Source organism: Lagenorhynchus albirostris, chromosome 16 (genome assembly GCF_949774975.1).
Source record: "Lagenorhynchus albirostris chromosome 16, mLagAlb1.1, whole genome shotgun sequence".
Lineage (NCBI taxonomy): Eukaryota > Metazoa > Chordata > Mammalia > Artiodactyla > Delphinidae > Lagenorhynchus > Lagenorhynchus albirostris.
Window position 1 is genome coordinate 23835430 of NC_083110.1, and position 16017 is coordinate 23851446.

At 52.1% G+C, this 16017-nt stretch overlaps 1 protein-coding gene across 2 annotated transcripts in view; it reads left to right on the forward strand.

Moving 5' to 3' along the window:
- CDH23 (cadherin related 23) overlaps positions 1 to 16017 on the forward strand; it is a 394527-nt gene that overhangs the window by 197190 nt on the left and 181320 nt on the right. For both annotated transcript variants that reach the window (XM_060125509.1, XM_060125510.1), the window contains 2 exons: positions 102 to 251; positions 737 to 895. In XM_060125509.1, coding sequence (XP_059981492.1) covers positions 102 to 251; positions 737 to 895 — 309 coding nt within the window. The remainder of the gene's footprint in view (positions 1 to 101; positions 252 to 736; positions 896 to 16017) is intronic.

Below are 16017 nucleotides of genomic sequence, written 5' to 3' on the forward strand. Positions count from 1 at the left end.
ATCCCCCAGGGGAGGCCAGGCCACTTTGGAGTGGGGGGTAGACGAGCCCTGCTTCAGCCCCGGCGCCCGCTCTGACTGGTTTCTTCTCCATTTTGATCCAGGGCCTGAACAGCATGTTCGAGGTGTACCTGGTGGGGAACAACTCTCACCACTTCATCATCTCCCCCACCTCCGTCCAAGGGAAGGCGGACATTCGCATCCGGGTGGCCATCCCCCTGGACTATGAGACTGTGGACCGTTACGACTTCGACGTAAGGCCTGCTCACCCTCTCCTTGGCCGGGTGCGGGATTTCAGGGGAGGGAGGGGGTGGCACCGTCCCCTTAAATCCCCCCTTCCACCTCTTCCCATTCTTCCCTCGTGGATCTGACCCAGAGAAGCCCACTGAGCTATGGCAGGGGCTAGGCTGGGCCTCTTTTCCAGGAGGACGAGGAAATGTCCAAGAATTGAGTGGAATTTCATTAGGTACCATCAGGGCCTCAGAAGCCCATCAGGAGCCTCTACTGCCCAGCATCAGCCAGCACGGCCCCCGTTAGCCCCTTCCTCCCCAGCAGATTCTGTGGCCAGCCTAACCCTATGAGTACTGATGGAGGGACTCACAGTAGCCTACATCTGGGATGGGCAATGACTCAGGCTGGTGCTCTGGGTTGGAATGGGCAGAGGGCCCAGGGGGACTTATGGGAACGAGGGCTCCAGCAGCGTGTGAGAGCTCACCTGGTCCCTGCTCTACGCATCCAGCTCTTTGCCAATGAGAGTGTGCCTGACCACGTGGGCTATGCCAAGGTGAAGATCACCCTCATCAACGAGAATGACAACCGGCCCATCTTCAGCCAGCCACTGTACAACGTCAGCCTATACGAGAATGTCACCGTGGGGACCTCTGTGCTGACAGTCCTGGTGAGTCCCCGCTCTCCTGCAGGGCAGCTGAGCTCTGGGGTGGACCATCAGGAGGCTTCCAGAGGGATCCAGGGAGTCTGAGCCGTCAGGGAACGGGGTGCCCCAAGCCCTCAGAGGCTGTGATGTTAGTATACTGGGGCATCTGGACTCTTCATGATGGGCTTCCTTGGCCAGGGCAGCACTGTGGAGAAGGGACCAACCTGGGGAAGGATACTTTGGTTTTCTGCCTTGTCCCTGAGAGATACTGAGCCTGGATGGGCCAGGAGCCCTGGACCTGCCCTCTAATGGGGACAAGTGCCAGCCATCTCTCAGGAAGGTGATCCTCTCTCTCTGAGCACAGACGCCAGGGAAGAATGGGCTCCTTGAAGATACATGGACATCGCCAGCCGTCTTTGGCTGGGACTTTGACAGGGGACTCCTGCCAGTGTCCATTTGTATCCGTTAGTACTCGTGGTCACAAGGGACAGAAACCCTTAAGTGGCTCAAGCAAAAAAGGATTGGCTCATGTAACTCAAAAGTGTAAGTGATTTCAGGCATGGCTGTATCCAGGCACTCAGCTGAGCAGGAATCTGACTTCAGCACTGGGCTCTGCTTTTTTGTATTGGCAGAGAGGGACACCAGCACCCTTAGGCTCACTTCTCACCAATTTATCAGCCCCAGTGGGGGAAAAATATTCTTTTTCAGTAGTTCCAGCAAAAGTCCCAGAGCTGATTCTCATTGACCCGGCTTTTTGGGCCACCCTGGAACCAATCATCATAATTCTGATATACCAGAGATGGGTCATACTCCCCTAGTGGAACGGGGCGTTGGGTCAACTCCATTCAAATTATATGGGCTGAAAATGGGACAGGATTTTCTATAGCGGCTTCTAGAATCAGAACAAAGAGGGTTGCTGAGCAGACCAAAGTGGTAGATGTGTGCTACACAAGCTCAGGGGCTTGCCCATAGTAGGTGCTCAATAAACGTTATGGAGTTTACCTCACTGCTGCCCTTCCCTGCCCACTGAGGCCCCCAGAGTCCTTCCACTTCTTGCTCCATTCTCACTCCAAGCACAGAGATTGCCCGCCGATCTCAGGCCCCTACTCCATAGTGCGTTTACTCTACAGAAAGATGGTATGAAACTGTTTTGAGCCCCCAGGCCCTTCCCATCTGACAGTTATTAATATTTCAAACAGATGTTTGGGTAGGCAGGCCGTCAGATGTAAACAGTAAGTCTGCTGCGGCTGTTTTCCTCCCACCTGCTTCCCCAGCCCGTGGCTCTGCCAGCTTTCACCAAGTTGCTCATTGCAATCAGTCACCTGGTGCCTGAGGCCCCTTGGGCCCTCCTGCAGCCTCTAGGGGCCCAGCCAGAGAGCAAGTGCCAGAGGTTCTGGCCTCTGGACCCAAAGAGAACCTCTTCGGCCCCCCAGCCACCTTCCACTGTCAGGATGAAGGACACCCAAGCAGCGTGTCCCCCACAGGGCCTGGAGCCACGTGGCAAAGAATTCGGATGTTAAGCCCAGGCTTGGCGGGTGGCTGGCGATTCCTTCGTGTCGTTCTTGCTGGGGATGGAAGGTCTCACTTTGCAGTCCCCAGTTCCTGTGGCCCTGGCAAGGGTTGAGGGGAGCCTAGGGTGTAGGGTGCGGGGGTGAAGTGTGGAATGTCACACCTCTTGGTTGGTGGCCGGCTGCAGGTGCCAAGGACGATGTGTGAAGCCCAATCCCATCTGGGGTTGGCGCTGGAGAGTAGCTTCTCGAGCTGGGTTTCCTCAAGCACTGGAGCAGTTCCTGGGCCTGCATGGACCCCGGCCCGCTGCCTATGACCCCTTCTCCAGTCCCTCTCCCAATGTTTAGCGGATGTGTTCAGCCTCCTCTGTGGCTACCTGAGGGTCTCTGTCCAGGGCTGGCTCATCTGGGCAGCCTCTAGTTCCTCAGTGTGTCTGTCCACTCAGTGTGTCTAGTTCCTCAATTGTGTCTGCACAGTTGTGGAATTGTGCAGCTCTGAAGGGGCTGTTTGACCCAATGATAAGCTCTAGCAGCAGGGCTGTGTGTCTGAAGGAGCTCAGGTCCTGAAGTGAAACAGTGGGCCCTGCATCTCTGCCTTCTGTGTGTGCTGGTCTAACTGTATTACCTCTAAGAATCTTCATTTCCTATCCGCAGAATGGGCATGAGTTCCCCCCACTACTCCCGCCGCCACCAAGGCTGCTAGGTGTGAATGACAGATGTGAAAGCATCCCCTGGTGACCCCCACTCACCGTCATCTCCCAGTCTCCCCAGGGTACTTCCAGAGCTCCTAGCAGGGGGCAAGTTTCACGGCCACACCTGCCACACCCACTGCCCTGGCCTCTCCCACGCTGCCCTTCTCCACTCAGACCCAGGGTTAGCCCAGTCTCTCTACCTCCTTTGCTCCAGGAGGGGCTGAAATTATAGCTGTCTGCTCAGGGACTGTGAAATTCCTTCTCCCTGACCTTTTCTGGGATGTAATTAAAAGGTTTCATGGGCAGTTGTGTCAGAAAAAATAACTATGAACAAAAGGAAAATGTTTCAGTTTGCACCGAAGGCCAGGGCAGAGCCTGCTGCAAGGGGCCTCCCCACCCCACGCCATGGCAGGGCCTCATCACCTGTCCTGGGGGAAGGCAGCAGTTCACCAGGGAGCTGGGAAAGCCGGAACAGGAGGGGGCTGTCGCCTGCAACCTGGGCATCCCAGCTGGGATGGCATCCCTTCTCACCTCCCTGCTCCCCAGGCCTTCCTCAGCCCGGGTTTTGAGGCCCTTACAGCCCCGAGTTATAGACAAATGAGTTTCCACTGGTGGAGGGGAAAGAGCGGGGATGTAGCGGTCAAAGACTTGACCTTGAGCCCCAACTCTGAAGGGTGGCCGCATAGGGGAGGGGTGCGTAGGGGCACATATACCCGCGTATGTTTGCTTGTGGTGTGTGTGTGTGTTTGCGTGCACGCACACAGGCATGCCCTTGTGTCTGTGCCTTTATGTGTGTGTGCAACTACATGCACTCAGATACGCGTATATAACACGTGCGCATGTGTGTGCGTGTGCAGGTTCCTGTATGACGCTGGTGGCTCCCCATCCTCTAGGTTGTATGGTTTCTTTCCCTCTCATATCCCCAGGCTGCTCTGATTCTCCTTCCAATCCTGCCTCCTGACCTGATAATAGGGGTTGGGTGGGAAGGCTGTGGGGTAACTTCCTAGGATTCTGCTGGGCTTCGGGCAGCCCTGTAGCCTGGCCGATGGCTACCTGGGGCCTGGTGGGGTTTGTGGGTGCTGCTGGACAGGAGGAGAGCAATCTGAACATTCAACAAATGTTTTTTTGAACACCCACCACTGTGTCAGGCACATGGCCCTGAGGATACAATGGTGATGTGAGTCTTGCCCTCATGAAGTTTATAGTCTCTTGGGAAAGCCTGATGTTAGTACTAAGAAGTGAATCTTGACATTAAGCATTACTTGCTGTGATGGAGAGGTCAGGGAGCTATGAAAGCCGGTAACAGGGCATCTGACCTTGACTGGGGTCAGGGAAGCCTTCCCTGAGGAAGTGGCGATTGAGTAGGCATTAACAGGTAAGCGAATGGAGAGAAGCACCTTGGAGAAAGAGGGAATAGCATGTGCAAAGGCCCTGTGACTGGAATGCAGTGGTGGGGGTGTGATGTGCAAGGAAGTGGAGTGCTGCTCTGAGGCGGCGGGGGTTGGGGGTGGGTTCAACTGTCTCTCCTGAATTGCGCCCACCCCAAACATAACCACCGGGCTGCTGTTCTTATAGTGGAGAAGTCTTGTATCAGCCCGTCCACATTCTCTTACCTATTCCATCCTGGTGGCCCATGGCCAGCATTTGGGCAACAGCTGGCAGAAGCTGTTCCTGGGATGTGCAAGGAGGCAGCCAGGCCTCCTGCAGTATGGAGCTCGTGTCCCCAGATTTATTAGCTCCATGTCCCCTGGGCAGTGAGAGAGGGACACAGGAGTAGCAGCCAGGAGGGCAGGTCTTCCCGCACTCCAAGAGGCCTTCCCTCCCTGCTCCAGGGGCGTGGGGCACAGCAAGGATGGGCAGAAGATGGAGTGCCGGCCAAGACAGGATTCTTCCCCAGGCAGGAATCAAAGGAAGCAGGAGAGGTACACAAGAGCCCTGATGGGGCAGGTGCAGGGCCCAGGACCAGCTCAGTTTGCTCAGCCCAGGGATGGGCTGCCTCAACTCCAGGCAGACAGAGTGGCCTGTGGAGGCTGAAAGGCATGGCTCCTCCCTCCCCTCCGTGCCCCTCTTCCCAGCCAGTCCTTGAGAGGCTGGTACCATCTTGGGCAGGGCCCTGAATCCTGTTCTGTTGTGGACTGGTCACTCCTTCTCCGGGACTTGGTTTTCTTCCCATCACGTGAGGAAAATAGTGCCTGCCCAGCCTGCATTGGCTGGGCTGTTGGGAGGCTCCAGTGCGGTGATGTGGATGTAAACAGGTTACGGGATTACAGACCTAAGCTGTGGTCCTTATTATCTTCGGCCTTAAAGGGCCCCATCTGGCCGCCCTTCAGCCTGTGTGTAAGCCCAGCTCTGCGAGGTGGGCCTCTTTCCTCCTCTGTTACCTGGGGAGGTACCCTGACGGGATCCTACCTGAGAGGGTTGACGTGAGAGTTCAGTGGAATGGTTGGTTGAAGATACTCGGTGCCGAGCCTGGCCGGGAACACTCAGAAAATGTCAGCAAGTCATGCCAGCCTCCAGCCTGAGCTTTGACGTAGCCAGGACTCGCTCGGAGTCGTGTAAGCTGAGCATATCCCTGAGCCTCTGGGGCCCCATCGTCCTCATTATAAAGCTAGATGGTTGGGCCGATGCTGCTTCAGCGCCTTCTGGCTCCATGCGGCTTAATTCCAGTGCACTCTGCCCAAGAGGAAAAGTTGATTTTTGCTGTTTAGTTTCACTCCTGGCAACACAAACATGCTTCCTGTCCTTTGAGGGTCTAGAGTTCCCTTGCCTGCCCTGCCCGCCCTCTCCCAGCCCCTGTCTGGAAGTTTGGTGAAGGTTCCAAGGGGGTCACTTCCCTGCTCCTGGAGCTCACTAGCTGTTCCTGGTCGTCCAGCCTGGCCTCCCTCCCCAGGGGCATCAACAGAGGCAGCCGTGCTCCTGCTGGCCCCCTTCACTCCCTCCTCCCCTGCCTGCTGACACCAAAGGCAAAGGTGTGTGTGATGTCACTGCCCCAGGCTGACCCTGGTGAAGGCCAGCCTCAGTCCTGGAAGAACCGAAATGCAGCGTGCCTCTTCCATCAGCTGTCAGGCTGCGGGGCCTCTTCCCCAGCCCTGAGAGCCTGCAGGCTCAGGGCACGGCCCCCCTTCCCCCCCCCCCCCGGCCCCCGTCCCCCCCGCCTGCCGTGTTGCTGAATCCAAGGAATTTAACATGGGCCTCACCCCGGTGCTGGGAACTCGATGGCCCAGCCAGGTGGTCTGGGAAGGCCAGTCCCCTGCCTCGGCCTCAGGTGGTGCTCCCTGGTCCCTCTGGCTCCTTGCAGAAGGACTTGCTGCTCTACAAGTGGGTGGACACCTCCCAGCTGCTTCAGCACCTGCAGGAGGGAACTTTAGGAGCAAAGCTTTGAAACCAGGGAGACTCAGGTTGAAATTCTGCCCCTACCCTTGCTGTCTCTGTGACCCTGGACAGATGCCTGGCTGTGTCTGATCCTAAGTCCCCAAAGTTTGCTGTGGGGATGATAGTAATTATATCTATCCCATGATTAAAAGAGATGTATTTTAGACCGCTCACACCCAGAAAGCGCTGGGTGACCGACAGCTGTGCTCGCTAGTGCTGTTGTTGTTTTTCTTCTCCACCATCATATCTGGGGGTCAGTGGAGCTGCAGAGAACACTGGCTCTTAAACCTAGGTCTCTGGGTACTCAGGCCCCAGCGTCAAGAAGCAGAAGAGAGAGGTTAAATGAGGATGCGGCCGGAGGGCTAAGACTCAGAGGAGGCAGGCAGCAGGTGCGACAGGAGGACTGGCTTCATGCATGTGCGGCCTGGGCATTTGCGTGGGACGCTGGAAGTAGGAGGGCCTCACCCTGGGTTTGATGCTCTACTGTCGCCGTCTTGAGATTCTTAATTTTTGAACAAGGGGCGCTGCATGTTCATTTTGCACTGGAAAATTATGCAGATTATGTAGCCTATCCTGGCTACAGGAGCTCCGTAATTCTGTGCCCAAAGGAGCTCTGTGGTTGTCCGTTGTTTTCGTCTATTCCCACATTCCATCGGCACTGGCTCAGTAATCGCTTGCCTTGTGCCACGCTCCAAGCAAGGGCCCACCGAGCTTGTTTCGGTTCCAAACGCTGCGTGAGAAACCATCCCACACTTAGCGGCATAAAGCAACAACCATTTTGTTATATGCGTGGATCGGGTGGGTCAGGAGTATGGAAAAGGGCCCAGCGGGGGAGCCCTTCTCTGCTCCAAGTCTGGGGGTGACTCTAGCCACTGGTGGCTCCTCCCTCTGTCTGGCGCCTGGGCTGCTCTGGCTGAAGGACTGGCTCAGCCCGACACTGTTCTGAGCCCCTGCTTGTGGCCTCTCCACATGGTACAGGCATCTCAGGCATGGCTTGTAGAGAGAGCTCCTCAGAGGAAGCCTCTGGGAAACGGGTGTCCCAAGAGAACCAGGCAGAAGCTGCGTGGCCTTTTGTGATCTAGCCTAGAGGTCACGCTGCACTTCCACTGAGTGCTGTCGGTTACAGTGAGTCACCGAGGCAGGTTCACGTTTAAGAAGAGGGGCTATAGACCCTCCCCAGCTCTCAATGCTCCTTTCCTGAGATGCCGCACATGAGCGTGGCGCCGGGAGACAGCGGATTCCCGCTCCTCCTGGGTGTTGTGCAAACATAAGCAGAAGAACAGAAGGGGGGAACCCTTCAGACCCCGTTATCAGCCTGGAAGTGTTCTCTGCCAGTAGTGGGAAGAGGGGAGAGAAAAGAGTAATCCCAGGCGCTCCCTGGCCGGTAAGCTCCAGCGCCCTGGGCCTGGGTTGGCAGTCAAGGTCCCCACACCCTGGCCCTGAGCCGCCTTCCAGCCGTCTGCCCGCTACGCCTCTCACGCCCCTTCTCTCCTGCCTGACCAGAGTCCCTGGCTTCCCTGCACACCCTCTGCACTTCCTCACACTCCTCCCCCACCTAGCTCTCCCTCCCTCCCGTCTGAGACCATCAAAAGCCTGCTGACCCTCAGAGCCAGCCCAGTTGGCAGCCTCCCCATAAGAAGCCATCTCCCTCTGGTAACGGGCACGTGCCCACCTCCCCCGAGGCCCTCCCCCTCCTCTCCAGCGCCCCTGCGTGCCTGCACCTCGCTTTCCCTGGCTGCTCTCACCACTCCTGTTGGGGCAGCAGGGCTCATGTCCTCTTCTCCCCACTCCACAGAGAACCTCCTGAAGGCAGGTTCTCTCTGCCTGGGTGCCCCCATCCCTGGGCTGTGTGGCACAGAGGAGGTTTCACTCCTGTGGTCTGGAGTGTCTAGGGCATCTTCCTCAAAGGAGGGATAGAGGCAGAGGTCTCGTGGGGAAACTGAGGCATGGAAAGGGTAAATTATACACCCAAGCTCACCCAGAGAGTCAAGGGCAGAGATGTTTGTCTGGATCCAAAGCCTCGTACCCCCATGTTTCACTGTGTGAGCCAGGCTCCCGAGCACCCGCTCTGGCGGTGGGCACGGGGGAAGGCTGCTGGGCAGGGAGCCCCGAGGCCTGGGCTCTAGATCACTGACTCGCTCTGTGACCCTGTGCCAGTCTCATTCCGTCTCTGGGCCTTGGCTGCCTGCTCAGTCCAAGGAGAGGGCAAACTGGCTGCCCTCTGATTATCCTTCCTAGGTCCGGGGAGGTCTGGGGATGCAGACCCCAGGCCAGGAACAAAGGCAAGCGTCCGGAAGGTGCAGTGGCCACCAGATTCCAGGATCCCTGCGGCCTCCTAGCCCTGATCAGGGCATGTGATTACAAGGTCAAGGCTGCGATGTGCCCAGCCCTTCAGCCTGCCTCTGCAGACAGGTGTGCAGGAGCTGACCTTGCTTCCTTGGCTGCTGCTGGCAGGGCCGGGTGCCCCGTGAGCCCCTGTGTCTCCCCTACAGAAGCCTCCCCTCTGCCGCTCCCAGAACAAGACTCTGCACCCTCTGGGGGAAAGGGGCCTCCCAGATGCAACCACCATACTCCTTCATTCCGTGACTGTTTATCGAGGGCTTGGAATGATGGCAGTGAACAAGACAGACAAACATCCGTGTATGTACCAGGGGTGGAGACAGATATAAGGAATAAGGAAATACAGAGCATGTCAGAAGGGGATGCATGCCTTGGGGGAAAGTATAGCTGGGGGCAGTAAGGGAGGAGTGCTGGGGGTGGCATTGTTACTGTCTTCTACTAGGTGGTCAAGGAAGGCGGGCCTCTCACAGAAGGTGACCTTAGACAGAGCCCTGAAGGAAGGCAGGGGAGTCTGAGTTGGGGATTCTGCAAAGAGCTGCCCCAGGCTGAGGGAGCTGCAGGTGAGAGGCTTCAGACAAGAGCCTGGTGGTGGGTGGATATGCAGAGAGGAAGAGGGAGGACCAGAGGAGGTCAGGACGTGACTGTGCTGAAGGGGAACCAGATGGATCACGGAGGATGCTGTGTGGAGAGTAGGCCAGCGGGAGGGGCCGAGGACGCCCAGGTGGAAGCGGGGCGACTAGGTGAGAGACGATGGCCCCAACCACCCAGGTGACAGTGGAGGTGGGGAGAGCTCTCCTAGCCTGTGCTCAGGTCTGAACAGCGGCTCCACCATTCTCCTCCCCAGACCCAGCAAGGCACACCCATCTTCCTCCCCACCTGACTGCCAGGTGTGCCCTGTACCTTCACAAACACTGAGGGGGGTGGACAGCCCCGGGTTGGAGTTCTGCCTCAGCTTCTCACCAGCAGGTTGGCTTTGGGCAGGTTATTCACTGTCCCTGAGTTTCGGTTTCCTCCTGTATAAAATGGGCAGAGTGATTCCATCTCAGCAACGTTGTAGGGTGACGTGTGGAAAGATAGTCGTCTGGAGCCTGCGCACAGCAGATGCTCTGGTTGCGGTCCCAGCCCCTGCTGCAGGCCAAGTGTCCAGTGTTATCCGTGCTGCTCTGCAACAGTGTCCTCTCCCTGTTTCTGATAGTATTGCTTCAGCTCGATTCTGTCACTGTGTAAAGCTGGTGACAGAAATTGCCAACGTGAATTATTAGCAAGTTTAGGAGATAATAGCACCCAATGGGCAGGCCCCATCCAGACACTTTAGCAAAACCCAACAGAGGTGGGCAGGTCAACACAGGAAAGAGTGGAAGCAGGGCTCCTGGCAACTGGGTCCCCTCAGCTGTTCTTCCCCTTCCTCCTGCCTCCCTACCTCTGCTGTCTTTCCCCACCCCCTCCTGACACCCCTCACCACAGGCATCTTAATTGATCTCATTGTTCTCCAATCCCTAGAGACCTGAGACTCCAGCTGTGCTTAAACAGAACAAAATCTCTTCCAATTTCCCCACCTTTTAAAAGAAAATTGAATTCTTTATCTGCAGCCTGGGGAAGGGAAGAGAGAGGCTAGAGACACACACTCGCGCGCGCATGCGCGCGCACACACAGCACACGTAAATAGTAGTCACCCTAGCCCTGCTCCCAAGCTGGCCTGGAAGGCCTTTGTGGACACACCGTCCCCCATTTGGGGCCCCTTGAATCTGCTCTCTGGTTCATCTCGTCAGAGGGGCCAGGCACCGGGAGGAAGCTGAGCTGGTTGATGGTGATTGACCGGTCAAGTTCCTCTGTCTGTCAGGCCTCAGTGCTGCTCGGATGTGTTTATCTCTTTAATCTAAATATCAATCCGTAAAACCAAAATGGGATGGAATTAGAGGTAGGACAGGTGCTAAGGAGAGAGAGGGAGAACAGAGCTGCCCACTGCCACCCTGGGCCTCTGGAAGGACCTCGGCGGGGCCTGTGGGTTGGAGGCCGCAGGGGGCCGCCTGAGACTGGCTAGAGCCTGGGTCAGAATGGAGAGCGGGGCTCCCCCAGCTCTGCCCCTGAAGTGGATTGTCCCAGACTTTGTTCACGGTCCAACAGTTTCCCGCCATTTAGTCGCTCGACTACTGGATTTTTGGCAAATTGATCTAAACCCTCGTTTCCTGTCAAGCCTTTGATGCCTCCCTCATTGGCGCCTCCAGACTTCCCCATCCTTGACAGGAGCGGATCTGTCTGCTACTGACCTTTGCCCCTTTGCAAAAAAAGACCGGAAGGATGCTGTTGTTTATCATCATAGGCCTGGTGAGCGGGTGATGTGAGCTTAGTAAATGGCAGGTACTTTACAGAATGTTACTTACCTCTTCTGTACCCATTGTGCAGAAGAAAGAAACAGAGGCCCAGAGTGGTAAGTAACCTGTCTGGGGCCAGCCAACAGCGAGTGACCAAGCCAGGATTCCAACCTGGGTCTGCCTGATTCCAAAGCCCCTGGGTCCCCCTCCCGTTTGCCGATCACCACCAGGCGCCCATTCCCACGCTGGGCTCCAGCCTATTGTTGGAATCAGCTGTCTCCAGGGTCCAGGGAGATGGGCCCAGCGCTGGCCTCAGAGGCCGGAGTCACCCCATCACTGGGTGACCTTGAGCAGGTGCCCGGCTCCCAGGCCCTGGTGTCCTCATCTGTAAAATGAAGGGATGGTGCTGGCTGCCCTCTAAGGCCCCCTGTGCCAACAACGTGTGACCAGCGGCCCCCGACAGCCCCTCCTGCTGAGAGCTGTGACTCCCTGCCCTCTGCGCCTGTCGGAGTCCCCCTTCAGTAGGGCTGCTGCTGATTGCTCCTCTCAGGCAGTCGCTCAGAGGACATGAGAGGGAAGAAAATATACCCCCGGGTGAGGGGACAGTGGGCAGCTGTAAGCGTGGCCAGGGCCAGAATGAGTTCATCAGTGCAGTAAAGCCAATGGCTGTACAAAGTCCACCTGTGCCTTGTGCCAGGAGGGTCAGGAGCCCTGGGATCAGCCGACAGGGGTGGGGCCCAGGCCTGAGAGCTTGTCCTGGGAGCAGGTGGGAGAAAGGCTGAGGGAGCAGGGAGAGGGACCCGCAGAGGTTTAGGGAGAAGTTGAGCAGGGCCTGTGGGTTTGGGGTGGCTTAATCTTGCCGCATAATTCTTGTCAGAGGGGATGGCACCTGTGGTTCCTGTCACCTTGTTTCCCTACCGGCTCAAAGTCCCGTATGCCCATTGGTTTGGTTAGTATTTTTCAAACTTTTTCTTACCATGGTCCGTAATAAAAACCACATTTAACTTCATGACCCAGAATACACACTCAAACACACACATCCACGTGTAGAACAAAACAGTACTTCCCTACTAAGTGTGATAATACACCCTAGTTGTATTTTATTCTGCTAGGTTTCATTTTTTTATGAGAACCTTGAAGATCTATCTTAGCAACTTTCAAATATACAATAAATTATCATTAACTATAGTCACCATGCTGTACGTTACATCCCCAGGACTTATTTTATAATAAGTTTGTACCATTTGATCTCCTTCACTCATTTCGCCCACCCCCACCCCTGCCTTTGGCAACCAACAATTTGTTCTCTGTAGCTATGAGCTCAGTTTTGGTGGTGGTGTTTGTTTAAATTCTGTATATAAGTAAGAGCATATATTTGTCTTTCTCTGTCTGACTTATTCCACTCAGCATAATGCCCTCAAGGATGTCCATCCATGTTGTCACAAATGGCAAGGTTTCCTTTTTTATGGCTGAGTAATATTCCATTGTATGTATGTGTACTGCATCTTCTTTATGCATTCTCCATCAATGAACACTTAGGTTGTTTCCATATCTGGGCTATTGTGTAAAAAAAAAAAAAAAAAAAAGTGTTGCCATTAACATGGGAGTTCAGATGTCTTTTCAAGTTAGTGTTTTCATTTTCTTCAGATAACTATCCAGAAATGGAATTGCTGGATCATATGGTAGCTCTATTTTTAATTTTTGAGGAATCTCTATACTGTCTTCCACAGTGGCTGCACCAATTTACATACCCACCAACAGTGCACGAGGGTTCTCTATCCACATTCTCATCAACACTTGTTATTTGTTATCTTTCTGATAATAGCCATTCTAATAGGTATGAGGTGATATCTCATTGTGGTTTTGATTTTCATTTCCCTGATGATTAGTAACGTTGAACACCTTTTCAAGTACGTGTTGGCCATCTGTACATCGTCATTGGAAATATTCCTATTCAGATCCTCTGCCCTTTTTAAAAATATTTATTTATTTATTTGGTTGTACCAGATCTTAGTTGTGGCTCACCTCCTTAGTTGTGGGCAGGTGGGCTCCTTAGTTGTGGCATGCGTGTGGGATCTAGTTCCCTGACCAGGGATCGAACCCAGGCCCCCTGCATTGGGAGCGTGGAATCTTAACCACTGTGCCACCAGGGAAGTCCCCCTCTGCCCATTTTTTAATCAGATTGGGTTTTTGCTAGTGAGTTGTATGTGTTCTATAGACATGGATATGAACCACTTATCAGATATGTGATTTGCAAATATGTTCCCCCATTCAGTAGGTTATCTTTTCGTCTTGTTTGTTTCTTTTGAAGTTTGGAAGCTTTTTAGTTTGATGTACTCCATCTGTTTATCTTTTAATTTGTTGCTTTCCCTTTAAATGTCAAATCCAAAAAAATCATCACCAAGACTGATTTCAAAGAGCTTCCCACCTGAGGGCTTCCCTGGTGGCGCAGTGGTTGAGAGTCCACCGCTGATGGCGGGTTCGTGCCCTGGTCTGGGAAGATCCCACATGCCGCAGAGCGGCTGGGCCTGTGAGCCATGGCCCTGAGCCTGCGCGTCCGGAGCCTGTGCTCTGTAATGGGAGAGGCCACAACAGTGAGAGGACTGCGTACTGCAAAAAAATAATTAATTAATTAAAAAAGAGCTTCCCACCTATGTTTTCTTATGGCTTGAGGTCTTATAAGTCTCTCATCCATTTTGAGTTCATTTTTTTAAATTTTATTAGAGTATAGTTGATTTACAATGTTGTGTTAGTTTCAGGTGTACAGCAAAGTGATTGTTATACATATATTCATTCTTTTTCAGAGTCCGTTCTCATATAGGTTATCACAGACTATTGAGTAGAGTTCCCTGTGCTATACAGTAGGTCCTTGTTGGTTATCTACCTTATATATAGTAGTGTGTATATGTTAATCCTAAACTCCTGATTTATCCCTCCCTGCCACATTTCCCCTTTGGTAACCATAAGTTTGTTTTCGATAGCTGAAAGTCTGTTTCAGTTTTGTGAATAAGTTCATTTGCATCATTTTAAAAACGAGATTCCACATATAAGCATTATCATGTGATATTTCCTTTCTGTGTCTGACTTACTTCACTTAGTATGATAATCTCTAGGTCCATCCATGTTTCCACATATGGCATTATTTTGTTCTTTTTTATGGCTGAGTAATATTCCATTGTATATATGTACCACATCTTCTTTAACCATTCCTCTGTTGATGGATATTTAGGTTGCTTCCATGTCTTGGCTATTGTAAATAGTGCTGCAATGAACATTGGTGTGCATGTATCCTTTTGAACTATGGTTTTCTCCAGATGTATGCCCAAGAATGGGATTGATGGATCATATGATAGTTCTATTTTTAGTTTTTAAAGGAATCCCCATACTGTTCTCCATAGTGGTTGTACCAATTTACATTCCCACCAATAGTGTAGGAGGGTTCCCTTTTCTCCACACCCACTCCAGCATTTGTTTGTAGACTTTTTGATGATGGCCATTCTCACTGTTGTGAGGTGATATGTCCCTGTAGTTTTGATTTACAGTTCTCTGATAATTAGTGATGTTGAGCACCTTTTCATGTGCTTTTTGGCCATCTGTATGTCTTCTTTGGAGAAATGTCTATATAGATCTTCTGCCCGATTTTTGATTGGGTTGTTTGTTTTTTTGATATAGAGCTGTGTGAGCTCTTTGTATATTTTGGAGATTAATCCTTTGTCAGTCGCTTCATTTGCAATTATTTTCTCCCACTCTGTGGATTGTCTTTTCATTTTGTTTATGGTTTCATGTGCTGTGCAGAAGCTTTTAAGTTTAACTAGGTCCCATTTGTTTATTTTTGTTTTTATTTTTATTACTCTAAGAGGTGGATCAAAGAAGATATTGCTGCAATTTATGTCAGAGTGTTCTGCCTATGTTTTCCTCTAAGGGTTTTATAGTGTCCAGCCTTACATTTAGGTCTTTGATCCATTTTGAGTTTATTTTTGTATATGGTATTAGGGAATGTTTTAATTTCATTCTTTTACATGTAGCTTTCCAGTTTTCCCAGCACTGCTTACTGAAGATACTGTCTTTTCTCCATTGTGTTGTCTAGCCTCCTTTGTCATAGATTAATTGACCATAGGCGCGTGGGTTTATTTCTGGGCTTTCTATCCTTTTCTGTTTATATTTCTGTTGTTGTGCCAGTACCATACTGTTTTGATGACTGTAGCTTTGTAGTATAGTCTGAAGTCAGGGAGCCTGATTCCTCTAGCTCCGTTTTTTCTTTCTCAGGATTGCTTTGGCTATTCGGGGTCTTTTGTGTCTCCATACAGAATTTTAAAATGTTTGATCTAGTTCTGTGAAAAACAATGCCATTGGTAATTTGATATGGATTGCACTGAGTCTGTAGATTGCCTTGGGTAGTATAGTCATTTTGAAAATATTGATTCTTCCAATCCAAGAACATGGTATATCTTTCTATCCATTTGTGTCATCTTCAGCTTCTTTCATCAGCATTTTATAGTTTTTCAGAGTATAGGTCTTTTGTCTTCTTAGGTAGGTTTATTCCTAGGTATTTTATTCTTTTTGATGCCATGGGAAAAGGGATTGTTTCCTTAATTTCTCTTTCTGATCTTTCATTGTTAGTGTATAGGAATGCAGGAGATTTCCGTGTATTAATTTTGTATCCTGGAAATTTACTGAATTCATTGATGAGTTCTAGTGGTTTTCTGGTAACATATTTAGGATTTTCTATGTATAGTATCATGTCATCTGCAAACAGTGGCCCTTCTTTTCCAATTTAGATTCTTTTTGTTTCTTCTCTGATTGCCATGGACTTCCAAAACTATGTTGAATAAAAGTGGCAACAGTGGACAACCTTGTCTTCTTCCTGATCTTAGAGGGAATGCTTTCAGCTTTCCACTGTTGAGAATGTTAGCTGTGGGTTT